Below are 18446 nucleotides of genomic sequence, written 5' to 3' on the forward strand. Positions count from 1 at the left end.
TGAATCTTCTAAACCAAGGTGTTGTCTTTTTTAACAATTCCACTGCAGTCTTATCAATCAAAACACATAAGAAATACATGCTGTTCATGTTTGACAGCTATGATGAGGCTAGTTTTTTCAAAATGGTTCACACATAGGCTGAACAAGATGCAAATTGTCAGCTCAAAAAAGATTTTGTTTGAGAAAGTTGTGGGTGACTGGAAAAAGGAGACTTAGTTGGACCCTGAGCTTAGCCATAATGGGCACAGCCCAACTTACTATACCAGCAGTTCCAAACTGTTGAATCTCTCTGTACACATGTGGCTATTCCATTTCTGCCTAACAGCTTGTTTGGGGTTTTGAACTTCACACAATCACTGATTTTTCTACTCATTTCTCTCATTGTAGGAGAAGGATCACAAAATAGATTTTGATATTTTTGCAGTCTCCCCAAAAGCCTGACACATCCAGTGTTATGACATGAAGATTTTACTTGAATTTCAAGCCCTAAGGTCCATTTGGAACCTCAAATCATTCTACAGGTTATTCCACCAAGATCACAAGGTTTTTGCTTCTCTAAATCTTTCCAACTATGAAGCCATTAATCGATGTGAACAGGAAGTGCCTGAGTACTTTAATTTTGCAAGTGATGTGCTGGATCAATGGTCTCAAGTAGAAAAGGTAGATTTTCTTTTCCCTTATAGATTAAATATTTGGGGGTGAGATCTTGGCCCCCAGTGAAATCAAGGGTAAAATTATCATTGGTTTTACTAAGGTCACAATTTTACCTTTATTGTACTTGACATTATAATAGGAACAAATGACAATTCACCGTTGTTTCCAAAGACACCTCATGTTCTTTCTCTCTTTATAATGCTGGGGTTTACAAAAGCCTTTATGTGAATTATGAGAAGTCAAAAGGAAAATCAGTTGGACTTGTGATCTAAAGTCATTTAAGTACTTCACAATTGCTGTTAAGCACATGCTTAACTTTTAGCATGTGCTCAAGTCCCTTTGTATTCTGCAAACCCCTGATCCTAAGACCCCATGTCCAATTGTGGTCCCATAGAGTGTCTTCAGTGAACTGCGAGAGATGGTGGGGTAACAATCACATCATTAACTCCTGGTGGTGGTATGCAGGAAGAAAAGCGGCCCTCAAACCCAGCCCTGTGGTGGATAAATGGACAAGGAACTGAAGTAAGGTGGAGTTTTGAAGAGCTGGGATCCCTATCCAGAAAAGCAGCCAATGTGCTCACTGATCCATGTGGTCTGCAAAAGGGGGACAGAGTTATTCTGATTCTTCCTCGAATACCCGAATGGTGGCTGCTAAATGTGGCTTGTATGCGTACAGGTGAGAGATGTCATTCAGACCAGTGTAGGTATTATTAATGTTACCCTCTCTGTAAAAAGTTAGCTTACAATTAATTAGCTTTAGGATGGCCATTTGAATTCGTAGCTTGAATACTTCAGCCTACGTTGCGGGGAGTACATTGTGAAGGACATACAAACTGGGATGTAATGACCTTTTTGTTCATTTTCTCTCTCTTTAGCATATGTGGAATTGAAAGTAAATATAATTTAACTTCTTTTACATTCACATTAGCTCCATTAAACAAAGTTGTGTCTTTATTTTATTGTTATATGTTATAATGTGCCCTTTTCTCATAGGATCTACCGGAAATGTAATGGTATCAGTACTCACAGGAAGTTAGAGGGACTGTTTGCATAAGTAAAGGTCCCCCTGATCAGGCCATATATAATCCCTTTCCCACCACCTGGTGAAATAGTCTGTTGCCTATGATGGCTTCTGTCTCTCTGAACAAACTAGTCTCTAAGGTGCCACCCTGCCCTTCTGCCTGACTTCAGACTAACACGGCTAACTACCTCCCACTTTCCCACCAGTGAGATGTAGCAATCTCTGTACTGAAATAATGTTAATGTTCAACAATTTAGGGGAAACCTATAGAAAAATTCAGAACTGGAAGTGAAAAATGCCTCATAACCTTGTAATTTTATCTTATCTCTAGGAATTATCTTTATTCCTGGGACAATTCAACTGACAGCAAAAGACATTTTCTACAGACTCCAGGCTTCTAAGGCTAAATGCATCATTACCAATGATGTGTTGGCACCTATAGTAGATGCAATTGTGTCTGAGTGTCAGTTCTTGAAAACCAAGCTAATCATATCTAAAAACAGCAGAGATGGGTGGCTGAACTTCAGTGAACTATTCAAGTAAGAACCTCCTGCCTAACTCATATTATTATAATCAAATCTGAAAACAAAGATTTTTTACTAAGATATATCAGGTAGACACACCTCTCCGTCTTAATAAATGATCTACAAATTTAACACACTTTTTGAAAGAAGGGTTTAAGCTCCTAAATCACTTAGGTGCTTTTGAAAATTTTACCTATCCCTAAAAACATTGAAATCTGAACTGATGTTATGTATGGCCAAGTTATACTTGTAGTTCCCTGAGCTACTGTAAGTCCTTCAAATAATTGCTCATCTAAATGTCAGGGAATGGAAAGATCAAGGAGGAAGGAACATTAGAATTTGCAGGGCACCTTGCAAAAACTGAAGCATTCCTTCAGTTGATCGGTTGAATCCTCTTTGGTGCTGGAATAATACTTGTGATGTTAGGACAGTAGATCTCGTTTGGTGCAACCTGAGCTGTACATATGATTCTGAGAGTGTAAGGAATCAGAATCAAGACTGTTGAATAATGCTGTTCATTTCTACGTTGTTTTTTTTAAGAGCTGCACCTGCTGTTCATGACTGTATCAAGACAAAAAGCCAAGATCCAATGACAGTCTTCTTCACCAGTGGCACTACAGGTTCTCCAAAAATGGCAGAACATTCACACAGCAGTTTGGGTCTGGGGTTTGCTCTCTGTGGAAGGTATGGCACTCGTCCCGACAGTGCTTCTGAAGCTCTGAAACATGAAAGAATTTTGCAGGACGTTACAACCACTAGTTTCTACTGCATTGGACATGTAATTTCTATGGAATCTGTAACTGAGTTATACCCATGAAACAAAGACCTAATTTTATGTCGTTCTTGATGATGCATTGTAGCACCTGCAAAATTGTACATGCCTATTAAAACAGGAGAAATGATTTTGATGAATGAGTCAAATAGTTTTAGCTTTGAACCATCATTGCTGTCAGGTACAAGGTGAGCAGAGAATTTTTGTTGGAACTGTTAAATTATCATGCCATGTTTACTAGACCCATAGTAAGCTAAAGCTGATATTTCTTACTCCCGTGTGCATGGTCACTCATACTCGTCTCTTCTGCTTTCTACAGGTACTGGATGGATTTGTCTCCTTCAGACATTATATGGAATATGTCAGATACCGGCTGGGTGAAGGCAGCTCTGGGAAGTGTTTTTGCCCCATGGCTTCGGGGTACTTGTGTCTTTGTACATGCCATGCCACAGTTTGAGCCAAAAGTATTCTTGAATGTAAGAAAACAAAGCTTGAGATGTAGATTTACTTGTATTTCATACTATTTGCCAAGCCAACCGCAAACCCTGTATTAGGAACATACACTGAGCCTTAGTTTTATGGAATTAGCTGCTTTAGAATGACTTGACCACAAGGGACTTGTTCTTTGCATGACTTTTTGAGGCATTGAATTCAACCAGCTGCTTCCAATCACCTGGGATTTAATACCTTCCCTATAGTCTCCCTCTTCCTGAACTCCTCTGTTGAAATGATTAATTAGCTGGTTTAAATGTAAAGAAATATTTTAATTAAGATGCTGTGACCCTTACAAAATGTGCCTCAGTGTTGAAATACATTGAGGCAGAGAGATCAGCTTTCTCCCACAGGGGATGATATTCAAGCCTCATCTCACAGCCAGGTAAATCTTCTTGCAAAAGGTAAGATAAAAAATAGTCCTTCATGAACAGCTTGTAGCAATGGGGGGAGGAAAATAAGTTTCTGCTGATGTACAGTTTTTTTAGACCTTGTGCTCCTTTTAGTATATTAGTTGTTAGCATTTTTACACTATGTGCTTGACCTTGCAAGTATCGTCATAGTATACAGTGAGGAGCATGAGGGTTTTGAACCTCTGCGCAGGTATTAGCTATAGACACAAGGAAGGTTGAGAGAGCTAGGCATAGTTTGTCACCCTAAACCACAGTAAATCTCTCACTTCCTAATTTGCTAGCATGCTGTGTAAAAGATGGATGGAGGATAGCCAGAGAAAAGGAAAAAATGAGAACATATGGGCTAAGCTAAGATCCTTATTTTGCTAATAAGAAAGTGAGCTACGTATTGCCTTTGTTCGCTTTACTCCAGCTATCAGGCAGAAATAAATTGGCAGCTGCAATCTAGTTAATAGAGAATTGGGGTCAGCACACTCCTTGTCTGGCTCATCAGCACAGGCTTCTATATGGCTAACACTCAGCACCCCTTATGGCGCATCAAGGCCACAATCCATATAGGTGAGACAATTCCAGGTACTGCCACTAAGGCATTCACAAAGTGTCTAATAATGCATATAGGAGCAATAAAATACTATCTTCACTATAATGTTAGTCACTTGGAAACAATAAAGATAGACATTTAATCAATACAAAGTTATTGTGGCCTATCTCATCAAAAGCAGGCTCTAATTTTGGGTGCTTCCATTTTCAGATGCCCAACCTACGGTGAGATGCTGCCTGACTTCAGTGTTCAGTGAATGTCATGACAGTGTCATTCAGGAGGGTTGATCCGCCCAGTAATTCAGTGGGCCAGATCCTGACCTCAGTTACACCACTTTGTAATCTGACATTACTACAACTTAGCAGTTGCTCCACTTGTATACTAATGTAACCACGGGTAGAAACGGGCCAGTATCTGGGCATTACTGCATTGCTGAAATGAAAACGTAGAGCTGTTCCAGTACTGGAAGGAATCTAGTCTTAATTTATTTGACCAACATTTGATTTTTCTTTCAATCTGTTAGACCCTGTGCACATATCCCATAACCACTCTCTGCAGCGCCCCCACCGCCTACCGCATGCTTGTGCAACAGGACCTCAGAAGGTACCGTTGGTTTGCTGACGATGTTATTGGAACCCTGTTTCCATAGGAGTGTCCCCTTCCAGACCTTTTGCTCCTTAATAAGGAATTGTACCAACAGCCCTGTATCATAAATTAAAAGCATAGCAGTGGAAAAATCTTATGCTGAAAACAGTGAACCCCTGACATGTCAATGGCATGTTTAGTTAATATTTAGTAATGTATACTATAATAAGGGACAAATTCCAGGCTGGTTACACCACTGCAGTTCAGAGTGAATTTTGCTGTGAAACAGTAATAGGGACAGCAAATATAGAGGACAAAATTCTGCTCCCAGATTTGCATGCATGGCTCCCACTGACTTCTCTTAAAACACATGTGATCTGAAGCTCTGATGAAGGAACCTGAACCAAAACTTTTGGTCAAGTGTCACAAAGTAGTTTGCTTTTTTTTTTTTCCAGTTAGTTTCGTTGTCGCATATGCCTGCCCATCTGGATTCCAGCCTGGAAAGTGTTGAGACACAGCACAGATGGCAATTTTGTGGTATATCAGCATAAGCACAAGCTGGAAGTACTAAAGACCCGAGTTCATTTTTATTAATGGTCAATTGCACTTATGCTGGCAATGCAAAGGGCTCTTGAGATAATTGAGAAAGAGGCCCCCGCATTCTTGGGAGAAAGCCAAATCTTGCATGTTTTGCAGAACTGGATGACTGGCAGAGATCGGAAAAACCTCTAGCCTCTTAGGTGCATGCTTGGAGTCCTGTCCCTCCTAATTAATGGAACAGTATAAAAACCTGTGCATTCGTCTCTTCACACACACTGGCCATTCGGAGTTATCTCCAAGAAGTACCTTCATTCTTTCATTTATAAATACTTTCCTTGGTAGGGATATACTAAAAGAACCTAAAAACTAAATTCTGATGTATCCCCAGTCAAGTCTATGGGCCTGAGGTATATAATGCCCACTGACTTCACTGAGAGGTGCATACGTATTACTGGAGAGCAGATTTGAGTCCAGCATACATTGAAGTTGAGGGAGTTACCGACAGCAATGAAGGGCAGAGTCTTTTTAACCTGCGATAATTCTTGGTAATTTTCTTTGTCTATTAAGTTACAAGTTCAAGAGCCTGAGGCACTGTTTGACTGGAGGGGAGCCACTCAACCCTGAAGTGTTTGCTCAGTGGAAGAGCCAGACAGGACTGGATATCTATGAAGGCTATGGACAGACAGAAGTAGTAGGTTAAGCTTAGTTCATATATGTTACAAACTTGAATGTTACCTTAAATCTGTGAAGAGATGTTAACTCCAAATTGTTCTCCCTGGTTTTTGCAGTAACCATGAAGATGTAAAAAGGCACCATCCAGAACAAATAGTCAGTGACCTCATAAGGCTGCATTTTTTGCCCTTAAAATTAAAGTGCAGCTTTTCATGGACCCTATATAAGCTCATAGGATTTCAGTTACAAATTGCCCTTCCTTCCTTGTTGAGCCAAACCTCCCAGTGAAATCAGGAGTCTGGGATAGCATAATACACAAGATTGAGTCTTTTGGCATTACAGTGGTGCACACAAATGTGGGGAGGGATTGAACAAAGGCTTCAGAGAAGCTAGCTGGGTTGTTTGTTTGCTTGTTTGTAATAGGGAATAATATCTGCAAATCTCAAAGGAATGAAAGTTAAACCAGGTTCCATGGGAAGGCCAACAGCCCCATATGATGTCCAGGTATGTTGGTCACCTTTTCTGATAGACTGAAGTTGCTCTAGACCAGTGGTTTTCAAACTATGTTCTGCAAAATCCTCGGTGCTAGGTCATCAAGGGGTCTGCAAAGAGACTGGGGTAAGGGTGGAGCAGGCCAGGAGGCAATGCAGTCTCATTGCCAGGCCAGGTTGCCTGGCTCCATGTCAGTCTCTAGCCTGGGATAGGGGCTCTACAGCAGAACTGACATGAAAATGTACCATGACTTTAGGAAGTTTGGAAAGCACTAGCCTAGTCAGAGGTAAGATAAAGGAAGGCATCATAACGCAAATCTGGATATAGAGGGATGGTAGTCAGGATTGTGGGTTGGAGGCGGTGGTTGTTGTAATCGAGTCTTTATTTTAAGAAAAGGAAACATGATGGTCAATCAAACAAAATGTTTCGTCTCTTGTGGTAGATCATCGATGAAAGCTGCAATATTCTGCCTCCTGGTGAAGAAGGAGACATCGCCATCAAAATAGATTCAAAACAGCCATTTTGTTTTTTCTCTCAATACATAGTAAGCAGCTAACGGAAATTTTCCAAAGGCTGGAATCAGCCTCAAGGCCTTGCCCTGGGTAGAACAGACCACGAGAAGCACCAAGAAGGTGCTCCAGGAGCGCTTCCCTGCTCCCTTTTCATTCTGGGGTGGAACTGTCAGCAATTCAGCTCACAAAAGGTGTTTCTACACACAGAGATGCACTACCCAAGCTGGCTTTAATCTAGTCGTCTCAGGTGCCAGGGGCAGGTACCACAGCAACGTAGGACTGAAAAGGGAAGCTCAGGCTTCGGTGCAGGCTTATCACCAAGCACTTATCCAGGGTCTCAGCCCTGAAGCTTGTGCTGCTGCATCTTCATCACTGTTCATACCTAGTCCAAGGACATCACATCTGATTGCAGTGCAGACATACCCTGGATTTAAAACAGGGTACGGGTCACTGGTGCACAGAACAGCTTCAGCCAGACCTTGCCCTTCCCTGTTGTTTACAGAAAATAGTTTGTTAGCCCAGATCTTCATTTCCCATAGCACCAGGAAACAGTTAGCCCAAACCAAACAATGCCAGGAGGCAACTCAAGCATGTAAGGGCTAGTCAAAATCTAGACGCCTATCCAACGTAACGAGCAATACAAACACCTACCACCACCTGCAGCAAAAGGTTTGTGATGTTAGTTGTCAAGGGTCTGTGCTACAAACTTCTGCCAAGTTTGTGGATTGTTGTGCTCTCGGGTTTGGTGCCACGCTTATCAGTAAGAATGGAAATCCTTGTCCTGAGCTGAAGGTGTTCAATGTCTATAGTGCCAAGGAAAATGCAGTCAGCACAATCGCAATCTAATCCATTTTTCTGTAATCTGCTGTCCTCTTTGGCAACTCTGAGCATGTACTTTAAATACCATAATACAAGAAATGGGTCTCTCCCGGTGACTGGTAATTGGCCAATCCACCCCTAAATTGCCTATTTAGATGCACCCCTTGCAGGGGGGAAGCAGTGTAAAATACAGGGTTGTAGAAATGCCCTGGGCATAGAACTAGAAGTTAGGTTCTCTCCCTTGCTCTGCTACTTCTGTACGGCATTTCCATGCTACAATTCACAGGATGAGCCAGGAAAAACTGCTACAACAGTGCGAGGAGATTTTTACATCACTGGGGACAGAGGGACTATGGATGAAGATGGATACTTGTGGTTTGTGGGAAGAGCTGATGATGTCATCATTTCTGCTGGGTTTGTACCTTTAAGTTGAATTTATACAAATGTATGTAGTTCAAAAACAAGATAAAGCCCACGTATGTCATCCAGTAACCACCTCTCTTTGCTTTCCTAGCTACCGCATCGGACCATTTGAGATAGAAAGCGCACTGATAGAGCACCCAGCCGTGGTAGAATCAGCTGTTGTCAGCAGCCCGGATCCCATCAGAGGAGAGGTAATATTGCATTAAACAACTATTGTATATTACATTTACCCCAGAAAATACTAAGGGGAGGCCTTGCTTATTTAGCCAAATTCCACTGGACTTCAGGAGGAGTTTCATCTACATGGCTATCCAAACTACGGTTTACATCAGTCGTTAGGTTCAGCTGAGCATGGGATGGTGCCTAACTGTACTAACAAAAAAGCTACAGCAAAAAGCTTCTCCTCTGTACTGGAGATGGGCAGAATAGCTTACTCTGATCACCCTATTATTCATTCACTACTAACAATCAACGCAAGGATGATAAACAGCAGCAGTTTGGTCGCACATATCTCAATAGTACCCAAAACATTTCTGGATAGGAATATTGATGTACGGACAAACTCTGATGCAAGGTAATCCAGAACAACTCCATTGAATTTACAGGATTATGCAAGTCCACCTGGAGGTCAGGAGCTGGCCCTAAAAACTATCCCATAAATAGGGCCCAGACTACCTGCTTAGAAGCACACTGCACAAGATTATTTTAAAAACTGCAGACATTCACATTAAAAAAAATGCAATAATACATGCTAAGTAATAACACACACACACAAGAGACTGGATAGCTCTTTTCTCCCGTCTGTTGCCCAAACCTGGGGACTAACTGAAAGTTTTGCATTTATGATTCGTATTAACTGTATTTTCTGGTTTGTTTTTATGCTAAATTAAATGTTGCGATGTCAATGGATTTTGTCTTCTAGGTGGTTAAAGCTTTTGTGGTCTTGTCTCCTTCCTTTATATTATGTAATCCAGAGAAATTGATTCAGGAGCTGCAAGATCATGTCAAGAAAGCTACTGCTCCATACAAGTATCCCAGAAAGGCAAGTAGCAAAGGATGAACTGAAAAGCCTTATTCTGACCAGGGCGGGATAGAGTCTACCAGAGTAGATTTAAATCAATAGCTTCCCCTGCATTTTTAAGTGACAAAAAGCCCCAAATAAGTGGTGTAAAATATACAAAATATGACAAACATGTTTCGTATTGCCCATAATATTTTTAAATATACTTGATGCTTGGGGAAATTACATGCATGTGAAATAATCAAAACATTTAAAGAGCTTAACAGACACAGGTGTGAAAGTAATTGCTGTTCCAAATTAAAAGTATAACAAGCATATTAAAAATCTGATAATTTTTCCTTTTCCATATTTTCAATTAGATGGAATTTGTCAATCAGTTGCCAAAGACAATCACTGGGAAAATAAGAAGGAACGAACTAAGGAACAAAGAGTGGGGCCGGATATAACACCGTTGGGCATCTTGGAAATAGATTAATTTTATTCCCATAGATAAGCTTCTTACTGTTATTTGCTATGGATACTATACACATCATGATAGTATTTAAAATGTATCTGTCAGACCGTGAATAGTTGATATACTGCACACAGCTGTGAGCAGTCTTAGAAAGTTAAAAAAAAAACAAAAGTCTTTAAATCCTTGTGTTCTTGCTTTACAAGCTAGGCCTATTCAGGAAATCAATATGTAAAAATGACCTCAATATGTAAAAATGACCCACCTTATGGCTTTCAGAATCATTTTAGCTAATAAAAGGAAATAGCTATTGCTTTCTATGCCTCAACCTAACCAGGACATTCTCTTCCTTCCTGTGCAAACACAAATTGTTTTAGATTTTCCAATCAATTACAGCTGTGCAAATCAACTTGCGTCAGGAGGCTTCCATAGCTCTCACCAAGGACCTAATTTAACCTGCAGAACTTTTGCTATTGATGATGAACACAAAGGGAAAAAAAACAGAATGCCCCTTAAATTGCACACTGGAAGCGCGTGCTTAGCACTCAGCATGGTGGGGAAAAGGCCACCTCACCTCTACACAACCCAAACATGTTTGGTGAAGTGCCCACTGGGAACGTAACTACTGCAGCAAAAACAGAATTTGTCCTTTTCCGGAAGAGGCAGTAAGACTATTGCCCATTTCCACCACAGTAGGGACAGCCTTTTAGTCTTCTGAGGTCCAATACTTTAGTTCACTAGTTTGTCACATTCAATGCATCTTTTTAAGTAATAAAGCTCAAACAGATCTGCCCATTTTCAAATTTTGCCAGACAGACCCTGATTTGGGCATGGATATGCAAGTGTAACTAACCATCATTAACAGAAGTAGGCATCTTAGGAAGTGCTCATTTTGAGTAGTCATGGCACTTTTGAAAACTGAAAGAATACAATAATCTTTAAGAAAAGAGTGTAGGTGGCTGTAACTTTAAGACACAAGCTGGGTCTGTATATGAATATTTCATTGTTCTTCCCCCCCCCACATAGATCATTGGTATAAATATAACTAGATGTGAACACCCCAATTAGGCAGTTTCAGACCTGGTTTTCTTACCAATCTCTATGCTACCAATAAACATCGTAAGTGGTACTTGTTTCCAGTCCTTTTTTATAACTTTCCTCTGGAAAGGGATGACTTTGACCACCATTTTGAGAACTATAAATCAGAACATGGGCTAAACCACCAGCTATAATGTAGTCAAGTTTCAAAAGAAAGATACCGAGAAAGGCAATAAAACAGGGTTTTAGTAAATGAGGGGAGGAATAAAAAGACAGGAACAGGGAAGGAGTCTCTTTTTTTAATTTCCAAACATCTGTAACTGTTTTAAGAACACAGGGAAATACAAAACAAAACCCATTTTGAGACTTCACCATGTCCTTTCCACTGAATGAAGACCAAGCAGTGCTATCTTGGGACAAGCCATTTTCTGTTAGTGACCCAGAGGCTGTTTAGGCTGTTGATACATTATGAGAAGCTAAAGCTGCACTATATTGGTTTACCTAAATCAGTCTGGATTTCTGCAAACCTAGTGTAACAAACTGCCAAGCCTATAGGAAGAGGTAAAACCCACGGACAGATGTTAGTTTCAATCTGAAACAAAATTAATTCTGTAAAGCCAAAACTATACAAATAGGTAAACTGATCCTTTCTGTTATATGGTGTACACCACAAAGAGCTTATTTTACAACCTACAGTTTCTGACGGGGTTCAAACTCAAACCTGTAGCACAGCTAATAAAAAATAAAACCAACAAACTGAGACTATTAAAGAAAAACAACAGGAATTGCATACCTTGAATAAAGCAGAAGTGGGCTCTTTTTAAGTTACTTGCTGGGTCCTGATTCAATAGATATGTACAATATGTGGTTTTATCCAGGAACTCCAATGTGTACATTACTGTTTGAGACATACCATGGGATTTTTAGTAAAAATTATATGCAACAGCCCTATTAGGCATGTTTATCCTAGGAAGTTTAAGCATTTTTTCTAGGTTTGGTCACAACACTGAACTACTTTGACATACTAAGTTCTCATCTGCCTGTTTTCATTCCTTATCCAACATGCAAAATGGGTGTGCTTAGTCCCATTCTCTATTTTACAAGACAATGAGGGCTTACATGCTATGCAAAGTCCAGAGGTGCCAAAACTAAGTCATTACATTTTCATTTATATTCTTTATAAAAAGCCATCTTTTTTCCAAAACTCTCAATCCCACCCATACCCAGTGCTTCTTAGCAAGGTCAATTCTATATTGCCTTGTATCCTACATACTTTTACCTATGGGAAGTTGGCAGTAAGTGTTATCAGATCAGATTAGGAATGTTTTACATACACTTTGCATAGGTGTGCAATCATACAAGGTGCAAAGCAGAGGCAAACCAGGCCGAGAGACTGAGTAAAAAATAGTACCACGCTCCTGGATACTGGACATGTTGAAACACAAAGGTCCACCAGTGACTACACAATAGTGTATGAAAAATCAACTCATACTACCCATTGACTTTAAAAACTAAACTCCAAATAAAATAAAAAAAATCCCATAGCTTCTCTTTAAAAGGCCATTTTAGAACTCAAAGCCAGTCTCTTACAGGTGTCCTTCCTTCCTGTGACATTTCCTACACCTGCTGAAGGTCATGCTCATTGTGCTTACTCTCTTCTTCACTTTGAAGTCTGTCTCCTGATTTCAATTCATTTGAGTCCTCAGCTGATTTTATTTCTTTTGAGCTCTCCTCTTCTGTGACACTTGACAGGTTTTGCTGCCCCTCCTCCTTGTTGGTCTTCACCACCTCTTGCAGGTTGTATTTTCTGAACAGAACATAGTCTTTCACCACACTCAAGCAACAGACGGTTTTTATTATTTCTACCACAATGGTATACTCTGGGTTATTAAGATCCACTTTGTTTTCTGGATTTAGGCTGCCCACTATTCCTGCAAGATAGGAGAAAAAGGGAATGTTGGTTTTTTTTCTACTGTTAGAAGCCCCAATGTATGCAAGGACTTTTAGGGCAATTTTAATTCTGCCTGATAAAATCAAATAGGGAAGCAGTACATCTCCTCTCTAATAATTACCCACTTAATGAAAACCCTGCTTTGTAACGATAGAACAAGAATCAGTTATGCAGAGGGTGTTTCTGCAAAGAGATTTGAAATGCAAGTATTTGAGTGCTAACATTTCAGAAGACCAACTACACCACAAAGGATAAGTAAAAAGATGACCTTATTCATACTTTGGGCAGCTGCAGTCAAGAATTTCCAGTCAACATGACTGCTTAAAATACCAGAAAAATATTAGGGCTCTTTGATTATACCCTCCCTAGTAAGGAAGAAACTATTATACTGCAACACTATAGCTCTGAATTCATTTGATAGTTCTCCCCTTAAGTCACAATCAGAGGAAACAGGGATTAGGGATCTCTGGAATTCATGCTAGATGTGCATAGTGCAGCCACTTCTTTAATACTGGAGTTTTCCCCCATGCACACCACCGCCACTGACTAGCAGAGGGACCCTGTCTGAAACCACAACTACGGTTTTCATCTCCTTACCATCAGGTGCGGATGGTGAGCAACAGGACCCCTCCACCAATCAGTGGCAGGGGGGAAAACGGGCAGGCAAGCAGAGGAAACCCCAAGATTAAAGAAGCTGCTGCACCACATATTTCTGGCATGAATTCCTGAGATCCCCAACAATGATACAAGATCTTCAGTATTCAAAAAAAGAATTTTCAAAAAACCTGCAAAGTTTACAGAAATGGTACATTCACTACCTTATTGGACTGTGTTGTTTTTGTTATGTTACGATGAGGTGGTCTGATACGGAGATGAACTGCTGAAGGAGTGTAAGGGTGTGGACACAAGACAGCTTGGAGACCCTTTCAAAGGGGCACATTTAAAAAAGGAAGCAGCTGATAGCTCTAACTGTTGTGTGTGAACAGGCTGAGAATGATTCAAATGCAGCAACTCTTTTAAAGTCGTACAAACATTCCTGTGTCCACACCCTTAGCATCAAGTTATGTTCATAACACTTAAGAAAAAACTGGAAGGAAAGACTTTGAATAATGCAATGGGCTTGAAAAAGGCCTTCCTTCCTTTAAAACAAAACCCTTATGCCTAGTTGTCCTGCTGGAATGATTTGGCCTGTGTAGCTTGCACATGTGCTTATAAGCCTGTTATGTGAAAGAAATACCTACCTGCCAGTTCTTTGATTACTTCTTCCCTACTCATATGACTATTATTACGAGCTTTGTACACAATCTGAAAAGTCCCTTTATTAGGGGCTTTAAACCAAGGCTCAAAAAAGGTCTCCGTGTATTTTTTCATATCCTCCAAAAAAGCCTTGCAGGTTCCAGAAATGGGCAGCATGCGCAGAATAACTCTTGTTTTCTTCTTTTTAGTAGTGTGCATGTCTTTTAATATATGATGCACCAGCTTCTCAGGCTCTACAAGGAAAGACAAGCAAGTATGAGAAGCAAATAGGTATTTCCTTTAGGAAAGAGAAATACAGCATTAAATCTTGCTAAGTACAAAGATATATAAAAATAAACTCCATCCTACAGACATCTAGTAAACTCTGAAGAGCTTTCCAAAAGGGAATGAGCTTTTTCCATAGTTATATACGAGTACCCAGCATCCCCACTAAACGCAGCACTGGGAGCCTGTTTCTACAGGCCTTTATTCAGAGAAGAGGAGTTTTGCCCAATTAAGGACCAAAATATCAGATCTTTGTTCTTGTGGGTGGAACTGTTAATGTACAGGTATTTTTTCTAGTTCACATTTAACAATCAGGCTGGGAGACCTGGAAAAAGGGTTATACCTTTGGTTTTATATCTGCCTGTACATAACTCTTTCCAATGTCCTTAAGTTAAGCAAGATGCAATTGTCTTTTTGTATGAAGAGGGCTCAGGTTATTTTGCACTAGAGGGTCTAGAAGGAAGCACGCAAGAGAGAGGAAAGAAGTATATACATTCTGCATACTCCTCTTCTTTGAGAAGTCACTCCCATATCTTATTGCTAAGGAAGTCTAGAGTGCCTATAGAGTTATATGGTACTTATTTCACTACAAACCTATGCCCAGGGTCCTAATAAAGACCACGTTGTTAGCTCCACTCTCTACTGACTGGAATCGTCTCAGCTTCTGTTCTGTTGAAGTACGAATCTGATCGATTTCTTTCTTTAAGGCAGCTTCAACATCATCCTCTTCCTCTTCACTTCCTGACAGCTTGTCATCTTGATCTGAGAACTGTTTGAATAAGAGAAAGCATCTTAAATTCGGTGCCATTAAATTGTTAAGAAATCACATCTATTGCTGAAAAAGCAAGCTGAGCAGTGATGCACAGGATGGTAGTTGAAATAAGCAGTCCACGGCATCATTTGAGAAGAAAGCACTATAGACATCAAGGCAAACACATGACATTTTTTATGTGGAAATTAGCATGTATGCAATGACACAAGTTGGTCCAAGTGGCACATGTTGCATTTTATTTAAACAAAGGAGCAATGAATTATCAAATATTCAATGCACACAGGTATGATTAAGAGGAGAGACTTTCACCAGTGTTAATGTACAAAATGGAAGGAGGGCAGAACTTTCAAACCCCAGAATGGCCAAGAGAGCAGGGAGCCCATTATGAAGAATTACTGAACCCAACTGAAGGCAACAATTGTTTAAAAATACTGTAAAAAAAAACAGTAGAGAGGGCTTTTCCAGGGGTAGTTTAGCATGCAAGCAGTCATTTAGATAGTCTATTCAATGATCTCACCCTACAATATTAGCAAACTTTTTCTGGCATGCCCCACCATGCCCTGGTTGCTTAAAATAGATCTTTTAGGCTGGAAAGATGCCTGAATTATCTATAGCTAGAGATGCAGGTAGCTATGTTAGTCCACAGTCAAGCAGAAGGCAGGGTAGATTTGTACCTTACAGACTAACCAAAGTAGATAAGACAGTTGAGGCTCACTACATCAGGCGAAGCAAGTACTATATATAGTCTGTTGGGAGCAGGAGGAAGAAGGGATGACGAGTCAGACACCAGATCCTGCTTCTGGAAGGTAAATGAGCTTGGTCTGTCTATGTGTGAGGTTTGGTAAACATTTGGCTGGTTTTTTTAGGCCCTGAGCAGTTTGTGAGTGCTGCTACTGAGTGATTGCTGCCCGGGTCTGACAAAAGCCATAACAATGGGGTGGAGCCAGTCCAGGCCTGCCAGAGCATAAAAGGAAACCAGAGCCCAGGACAGGTAAAGCAAACAGGGCAGTTTGCAGCCCCCATCTTTGAAGGAGGAGCCTTTAAGGTAAGTTCTTTCTTAAATTAAGAGTAATTAACCTAGATATATAATGGAAGTAGCTGAAACACAGCAGTTAGATCAATATTTAAATCTTTCTTTAATTAGTGGATGTAATTAGGGTAAGGCTAAACAGGAAGTCAATCCATAAGTTGAAAGTTTCTAGTGAAAGGGAACCAATAAATCAAAACCATCTTAAGAGGAAACTGAGGTTTTAACACTTTAAAAAAAATCTACAGATAGAAGCACAAGCAGCAGGGTGGGGACTACCCAGTTAACTGCACTGAGTGCAGCATGTATGGTTATTACCTGCCCTAGGGGCAGGTTTTGTATGCATTGACCTGCTTCAAGGAATGCCTGGCTCAGAGAGCAAGTATGTTCTCTCAGGGTTTGGGGGGGCAGAAGTGGTGCAGCTATAGGAGGTACAGAGGTTCATAGATGAGGCTTTTAGGGACACTGTAGAGCAGCCCCACACGGCTGAGGAGGATGAGAGCCTTGGATGGAGGGCATCAAGCTGGGAAGGAGAGAAATTATTAAGGATGCACCAATAAAGATTTTTTGGGCTGATACTGATGGCCCATTATTAACAAGCCATATTAGCCAATACTAATCCGACTGCCAATATGCAGCCTGGCAGCTTGGATAGCAGCGTCTGACTGTAAATTGTGGGGGGGAAGGGAGGGTGGTCAGCAGATTGAGGACTCCACAGCAAGGGAGGGAGTGGGGCAAGCGCTTCCCAGCCAGGGAGGGTCGGACTATGGGACGGAGCCGCAAGTGGCTCATCTGGGGAGCATGGAAGTCATGGGGGGCACGTGCTCCTAGAATCTGCACGCAGGGCGAGGGCAGGCTGCGGCCGGAGGCGGTGCCAGGCTCTTCCCCAAGGAAGCGCTGGACTGGGGCTGTGCCAGGGCCCTCGGGCAGCAGCGGCACTGGGAGGGGAGCTTTGAGGAATCTACAGCAAATTTTTGGGTGGCTATATTTTTGGGTGCCCCAGTGCTGCTACCAATTGCCCCAAGCAAAGCTCCAGCCCAGGCCCCTCCACCAGGAAGAGCCTGGAACTGCCCCTGGCTCGCAGCGGCAGCCCACCCACCTCTGCCCCGCACACAAATCCAGGGAGCACGTGCCCTCCATGCCTCCCCAGGGGTGCACACAGCATGAGCTGCCCCCTGCCCCTCCATGAGCTGCTTGCAGCTCCCATACCCCACTCTGCCCCTCCCAACAGACTTACCTGCCACACACTACTTCCCAAGCTGCCAGGCTGCACTCCTGGCCCCAGGCATGCTACAGCTGTGCCCACACACGCACTTATTGGTGACATTATCAGCCACATCAGCCAAAAAAAAAAAAAAAGCTGACTGCCGATAATGTCAATTTTTCAATCTGACGCAGACAGAGGTATTGGTGCACCTCTAGAAACTATCCCTTTGATGGGACCCACCTTCCAGCCAATGTTACCGCATCCTCTTGCTCCAAGGGAGGGAGCCCCACAGGATAGGAGCAGGCAACTGACTGTAGCGCGCGATTCAATTATTAGGCACACAGACAGCTGGGTCTGTGACATCTGAGAGACCCTGCACCTAGGCACAGAAGTAGCAGTCCTCACGGGATGTGTTTTTAAGTTGCTGGGGAGGAGCCAGTGGTCGCAGTCCAGTGGGTACCAAGGATATGGCTAAGGGTAGCACACAGGTCCTAAAAGCTAAATTTAGGCTGCTACTAGGACCTCTATGGCAGCAGTTAACACTGGAGAAAGTGAACCTCTAAAATGCTTCCCACGCCCCGCTCAGGGCCGGGGAGCCGGGCAGGGCTCATCCCAATGCGGCGGAGGCAAGGTGCAGCTATGGGGGGACTCAGTAGGTGGCAGCTCTGATGGACCTACCATGCATCTGGTGTGGTCAGTCCAGAAGGTGCAACCTCCCCACCCCCGCCCCCCAGCACCGCGCTCAAGCCCTGAGGCGCCGATTCTCGGCCCGGGGCCCCTAGGGCCTCTGAAGGGGCGGCACGAAACGCGAGGAGGGGGGGCCGGGCGGGCTCCGGCTTCAAGCGCGGGGAGAGGAGGAGCCGGGCCGTACTGCCCGGGGCACGTACCTTCTCGGGCCCGTAGAGCTGCTCGCCGTACTCGCCCAGCAGGCTGTAGGCCTCCGCCACGCACTTGCGCTCGTTCATGTTGCACGTGATGAGGATGCCCTGCCTCCCCGG

General features: G+C 42.2%; 2 protein-coding genes across 2 annotated transcripts; one reads left to right on the top strand and one right to left on the bottom strand.

Annotated features, from left to right (window-relative positions):
- Window positions 1–420: 420 nt before the first annotated feature.
- LOC102378870 (acyl-coenzyme A synthetase ACSM4, mitochondrial-like) lies at window positions 421–11767 on the top strand. Its single transcript, XM_006026095.3, has 13 exons — window positions 421–660; window positions 1120–1330; window positions 2007–2214; window positions 2740–2883; window positions 3291–3447; window positions 4941–5020; window positions 6110–6233; window positions 6638–6718; window positions 7149–7250; window positions 8324–8451; window positions 8552–8651; window positions 9383–9502; window positions 9841–11767. Exons 1-13 carry the CDS (start codon window positions 460–462, stop codon window positions 9925–9927), a joined length of 1743 nt encoding a protein of 580 aa, XP_006026157.1. The 5' UTR covers window positions 421–459; the 3' UTR covers window positions 9928–11767.
- On the bottom strand, window positions 7057–18440 carry THUMPD1 (THUMP domain containing 1). Its single transcript, XM_025207014.1, has 6 exons — window positions 18336–18440; window positions 15037–15211; window positions 14163–14411; window positions 12623–12901; window positions 7870–8021; window positions 7057–7179 (listed from the first exon to the last, which is right to left on the bottom strand). The coding sequence occupies exons 1-5, from the start codon at window positions 18411–18413 to the stop codon at window positions 7918–7920; spliced, it is 885 nt and encodes a 294-aa protein (XP_025062799.1). The 5' UTR covers window positions 18414–18440; the 3' UTR covers window positions 7057–7179; window positions 7870–7917.
- Window positions 18441–18446: the final 6 nt, after the last annotated feature.

Source organism: Alligator sinensis, unplaced genomic scaffold, assembly GCF_000455745.1.
Source record: "Alligator sinensis unplaced genomic scaffold, ASM45574v1 scaffold330_1, whole genome shotgun sequence".
In the NCBI taxonomy this organism is placed as follows: domain Eukaryota; kingdom Metazoa; phylum Chordata; order Crocodylia; family Alligatoridae; genus Alligator; species Alligator sinensis.

Excerpts from the sequence above, each read along its gene's own strand:
- LOC102378870 (XM_006026095.3), top strand. The coding sequence starts at position 460 with ATGAAGATTTTACTTGAATTTCAAGCCCTAAGGTCCATTTGGAACCTC. Across the intron at positions 1,331-2,006 it reads TGTGGCTTGTATGCGTACAG|GAATTATCTTTATTCCTGGG; the intron begins GTGAGAGATGTC and ends TCTTATCTCTAG. Across the intron at positions 7,251-8,323 it reads GTTTTTTCTCTCAATACATA|GATGAGCCAGGAAAAACTGC; the intron begins GTAAGCAGCTAA and ends TACAATTCACAG.
- THUMPD1 (XM_025207014.1), bottom strand. The coding sequence starts at position 18,413 with ATGAACGAGCGCAAGTGCGTGGCGGAGGCCTACAGCCTGCTGGGCGAG. Across the intron at positions 15,212-18,335 it reads AGCTCTACGGGCCCGAGAAG|TTCTCAGATCAAGATGACAA; the intron begins GTACGTGCCCCG and ends TTATTCAAACAG. Across the intron at positions 8,022-12,622 it reads ACTTCAAAGTGAAGAAGAGA|ACATTGAACACCTTCAGCTC; the intron begins GTAAGCACAATG and ends TTGGCACTATAG.